At 44.0% G+C, this 5,000-nt stretch overlaps 1 protein-coding gene across 2 annotated transcripts in view; it reads left to right on the top strand.

Moving 5' to 3' along the window:
- The window catches only part of LOC123508220 (hemicentin-1-like), a 98,668-nt gene extending 93,878 nt beyond the window's left edge, over positions 1-4,790 (top strand). For both annotated transcript variants that reach the window (XM_045261762.1, XM_045261761.1), the window contains 2 exons: positions 1,740-1,876; positions 3,038-4,790. In XM_045261762.1, the coding sequence (XP_045117697.1) occupies positions 1,740-1,876; positions 3,038-3,150 (250 nt within the window). In that variant the 3' untranslated portion in view covers positions 3,151-4,790. The remainder of the gene's footprint in view (positions 1-1,739; positions 1,877-3,037) is intronic.
- The last annotated feature ends 210 nt before the right edge of the window (positions 4,791-5,000 follow it).

Genomic DNA, 5,000 nt, shown 5'->3' with positions numbered 1-5,000 from the left:
GATTCCACACCCTATTCTCAAACCCAGGCGCCGCATATCTGGAAAGCCTCTACCTCTTTTCTTTAATCGTATTCGTTGTCCTTGGCCAGTCTTCCCCTCTCACATTAAAAAGTTGGGGTTTCATTGGTCTTTGATTAATTTTATGGGTTCAGTGGTGGATTAATTGAAGAAACGGTATGGAAAACTATGTGAGAAGCGTCTAGTTTGGGTTGCATAAGTTTCTAAAGGTGATATTATGGTTCTATTGGCAGATTAACTGAAGAAACACTATTTGAGAAGTATCTAGTTTGCGTTATATAAATTTCTAAAGGTGATATTATGGTTCTAGTGGCAGATTAATTGAAGAAATACTATTGAATGCTAATTGAGAAGCATCTAGTTTGGGTTATACAGGTTTCTAAAGGTGAATTTATGGTTCTAGTGGCAAATTAACTAAAGAAACACAACTGAAAACTAAGTGAGAAGTATCTAGTTTGCTCTACACTCATTTCCAAAGCCGCTTTCATGGTTATAATGGCAAAGTAATTGAAGAAATACCATTAAGAACTAAACTTATCACCCCTGGCCTTTGATGACAGTCGTGGCAATAGAGCAGAACCTTTGAAGAATATGGGAGCCAAGCAGCAATCGCCAACGCATCACCCACACCCACACCCACGCCTGTACACCATCCATCTGAACCCCTTGAACCCCGCGACTCGTAACTCATCCAATCTCGCTTGCCGCACTCTGATAACTGCCCCGATAACCTCTACAATAAACCAAATTCCTGCGATAATCTGTGACATCAGCGCGTGGGCAAAATTGGATGGAGGGGCGGCGGCGGCAGAGCGTGACACTGACAGTGGGGTGGTGCGGCGTGGCTTGGCTTGGCGGCGCAGCTCGGAGGTCCCACAGCCAATCTTCATCACACTGCTGACCTGACTCCTCGGTGACCTGGCTGCAGCTGTTCCTGGAGATTTATGGCCCTCGGGGATGCCTCTGTTGAGATACTATTACCAGGGGGCGTCGTGAAGGGCGGGTTGCGGAAGGATACCTCTCACTCGCTGGGTAAGGGTCGAAGTGATGGCTGGGACGCAATCTCCTCTCCTTGTCCTCACAGAAGTGGTGGTGTCCCGTCCCCTTTCGTCCACCGCGCGCTTTACTGTAGTTACTAAGAATTGATGGCTTCACGCAGCTTTCCTTGCAGCGGTTTTAATCAGAGTCATAAAAACTGGAATATCTTGAGGGAATGAGGTTACGGGAAGCTCTTTCGTAACATTCACTATTACAAGCCTTTCCTAGTTGTTCTTACGTCAACATTTCGCCTTGATAAAAAGTTATAGACGATAGAAAATGAGGAATGGGAATATTTAGGTCATGCTTCTCCCCTCTAAGGACTATTTCTTCTTGAAACACCTCAGTGCCACATTTCCACTACTCTCAAAAGGCTCTAATTGAAGTGACACGGTTTTTTAATGGTGTTTCTATGGTTATAGTGACAGAGCAGCAAAAATGTGACCCCATATGGAAATGGGAAACGCCAACAAAAAAAGCAGAAGAAGAAGAAGAAGAAGAAGAAGAAGAAGAAGAAGAAGAAGAAGTGACAGAGTAGCAAAATTTCTACATTAGCAGGAGAAACACTCTTGAGAACCAGGCCATCTGTGTCTGTGGCCTTTGAAAATAGTTATAGGGAGAGCAAAGCGTTTCAGAATTCAAGTTCAGTCCAGTTCGTGTGAGTCAGCAGTGTTTCCCCGCAGGGTGGACACTTCGCCTATGGGTTCCGGCCTCAGCTCGTGGCTCCACATCGCCCGCGCCTCCGTCAGCGACACCGGGAACTACACCTGCACCGCCGGGGACACCGTGACGGCAGGTGTTCGCGTGCACGTGTTGGATGGTGAGTTACGAAGCACCTCTCTCTCTCTCTCTCTCTCTCTCTCTCTCTCTCTCTCTCTCTCTCTCTCTCTCTCTCTCTGATCTCTCTCTCTCTCTCTCTCTCTCTCTCAAATCTCTAGTGATCTCTGTTTCAAATGTCTCTCTCTCTCTCTCTCTCTCTCTCTCTCTCTCTCTCTCTCTCTCTCTCTCTCTCTCTCTCTCTCTCTCTCTCTCTCTCTCTCTCTCTCTCTCTCTCTCTCTCTCTCTCTCTCTCTCTCTCTCTCTCTCTCTCTCTCTCTCTCTCTCTCTCTCTCTCTCTCTCTCTCTCTCTCTCTTTTCTTTTGTTATTTCTATTCTTCTCCTCCTTCAGTCCCTACGTACGTTATTTCTTTTCCTCTCTTCCCTCTTATTTGCTTTACCATTCTTCTCCTTCTCCTTTACGTTCTTTCTCCTTCCTTATTTTTCTTCCTTCTACTCTGGTCCTCTTTCACTTCCTACATTATTTCTCGCTTTTCCTTCCTCTCGTTCACTTTACCCTACTCCTTCGACTCTTCATTTCCTACTCTTCTCTCCTTCGTTCCTTCTACTACACTCCTCCTTCAGGTCTCCCGCACCTCGCTTCCCAATCACCACCACCGTCACCCTTCTCCTCCATCTTCCTCGCCTTCATTATCAAAGTTCATCCGTATTGTCTCCTTCCTTCCCGTGTGTCTGACGCCGCCCTGACTCACCTCTGACTGCCTGACATGGATATTCACTATTTTCATGGTTTTGTCTCTGTCTCTGTCTGTCTGTCTGCCTGTCTCTCTGTCTCTCTCTGTCTCCAATTCCTTCCTCTTTTATTTTTCTCTAATTTTTTCTTCTATTCTTTCCTCTTCCTCTCGTCTTCCTTCACCTCCCACACCACCACCACACCCACTACTCTCTCTCTCTCTCTCTCTCTCTCTCTCTTACAACACATACTATTTGCACAAAAGTAACTCACACCCTCTTCCTTCTCTCGCTTCCACTTCTCAGGTCCAACATACATACACAAATCACCACCACCACCACCACCACCACCACCACCACCACCACCACCTCCTCCTCTTCCTGTTATTTAACATAAGCATTCAAGGAGACGCAATCTGCATCTCCCAACCCCAAGTACCTCACACTCTCTCTCTCTCTGTACTCTCTGCAGGCGAGAGCTCAGCGGCTATGCAACACTCCACGACAGACGATGGCCTTCCTACGACTCGACCAGCTCCTCTTCTGCTTCTCCTAGTCACCTACGCCATCCTGTCCCTTACTTAGAAAACGTGGGCGTGATGCTAAGGTACTACTGAGCTAACTTGACGAAACTGGACCCTAGGCTAAAGGTGGCGGTTAAAAGACAGGCAGAAGGCAAGGAAAAGAAGAGGATGAATGGGAGGAAGGAGTGTGCGTGATATGACATGAAAAATGGGACAGTCTGGGGTTCGCTTGATGGAAAACGGAGGAGTAGCCAGCAGTGGAGAATGTGTGGAGTAATATCAAGAAAGAAATGGAGAAATGTTTGGAAGTATGATAGAGAATGGGTTGGTATCTACGGGCAGGTTAGGAATGTAAGGTGATAAGATGGATTTTGATGTGATTGGAGAAAAGGAGATGAGGATTCAGAGCAAGATGTTACAAGAGACAAAGAATTAAAGGAAAATGAAGACTATAAGAAGAAAAATGAAGTGGAGAGAGAAAAAAAAATGATAAAGGTTAGGAATGAAAAATGATAAAGTGGATTTGGATGTGATTGGATAAAAGAAGATGAGGATTAAGAGTAAAATGTTATAAGAGGCAAAAAATCAAAGGAAAATGAAGACTATGAAAAGAAAAATTAAGTGGAGCAATAGAAAACTTGATAAATTGAATAAATGGAGAGAAAACTGCAGGCAACTCGCTCCAATATAAAAAGGAGAGGTGTATGAACTTGAGGGGAAGAAAATGTTGGACAGAAGTGCAAAGAAAACGGAAGCAGTGATAAATGGAAGGTCGTTAATCAAGGTTGCTTATTTTTCAGGAAACTTCACGTATCATATTTTTCTTCACGTTTACTTTGGCTTTGATCAAAAGAATGACATATTTACTCAGCCATATATTGATTGCCTTAACTATATTTCTGTGTCATGTAATTCTCTCTCTCTCTCTCTCTCTCTCTCTCTCTACAAGTGTGTGTGTGTGTGTGTGTGTGTGTGTGTGTGTGTGTGTGTGTGTGTGTGTGTGTGTGTGTGTGTGTGTGTGTGTGTGCGTGCGTGTGTGTGTAAATATTGACACGACACTCTTTGTATACCTTTCTCCTCCTATTTTACATTATTCATTTTGACAACACTTCACCATCCATCTGGTACTCTCACATACACACACACACACACACACACACACACACACACACACACACACACACCTCAAGCCCACAATTCAGCTTCATTTTTCACGTTAGTAATGGTGTCTGAGGTGAGTAACGCTAGAACCAACACGAAGGAAGAGTTACTAGCAAAAATTGAGTATGTTAGTTAGTGGAAGTGTGGAGGTGGTCAAGTCGTAAAGAAAATAAGAAAGTAAACAAATCAATGGTGAAAGACGTGGTTAGACAGATGAGGATGTAGAGATAGACAGAGTTAGACAGGTAAATACTTAAAGACGTGGTTAGACAGATGAGGATGTAGAGATAGACAGAGTTAGACAGGTAAATACTTAAAGACGTGGTTAGACAGATGAGGATGTAGAGATAGATAGAGATAGACAGGTAAATACTTAAAGACGTGGTTAGACTGATGAAAATGTAGAGTATAGATAGATAGAGATGAAGAGGTAGGTACGTAGATAGATGGGCAAGCAAATAAGTAGATAGATAAAGAGGGAAAGACAGGTGCGTGTAGGGAATCAATAGTTGGATAGATAGATAGATAGATAGATAGATAGGTACATAGATAAAAAAAAGTGCTACATCTAGGAAAAAATCAATAGATAGATAATTACACAATTTCATGCTTAAACACAACACACACACACACACACACACACACACACACACACACACACCCGCCCCGCCCCTCCCCCCTACACACACACACACACACACACACACACACACACACACACACACACACACACACACACACACACACACA

The sequence above is a fragment of the Portunus trituberculatus genome, chromosome 24, assembly GCF_017591435.1.
Source record: "Portunus trituberculatus isolate SZX2019 chromosome 24, ASM1759143v1, whole genome shotgun sequence".
Lineage (NCBI taxonomy): Eukaryota > Metazoa > Arthropoda > Malacostraca > Decapoda > Portunidae > Portunus > Portunus trituberculatus.
The sequence above is the reverse complement of the archived record's forward strand: the minus strand, read 5'-3'. Positions and strand labels throughout refer to the sequence as shown.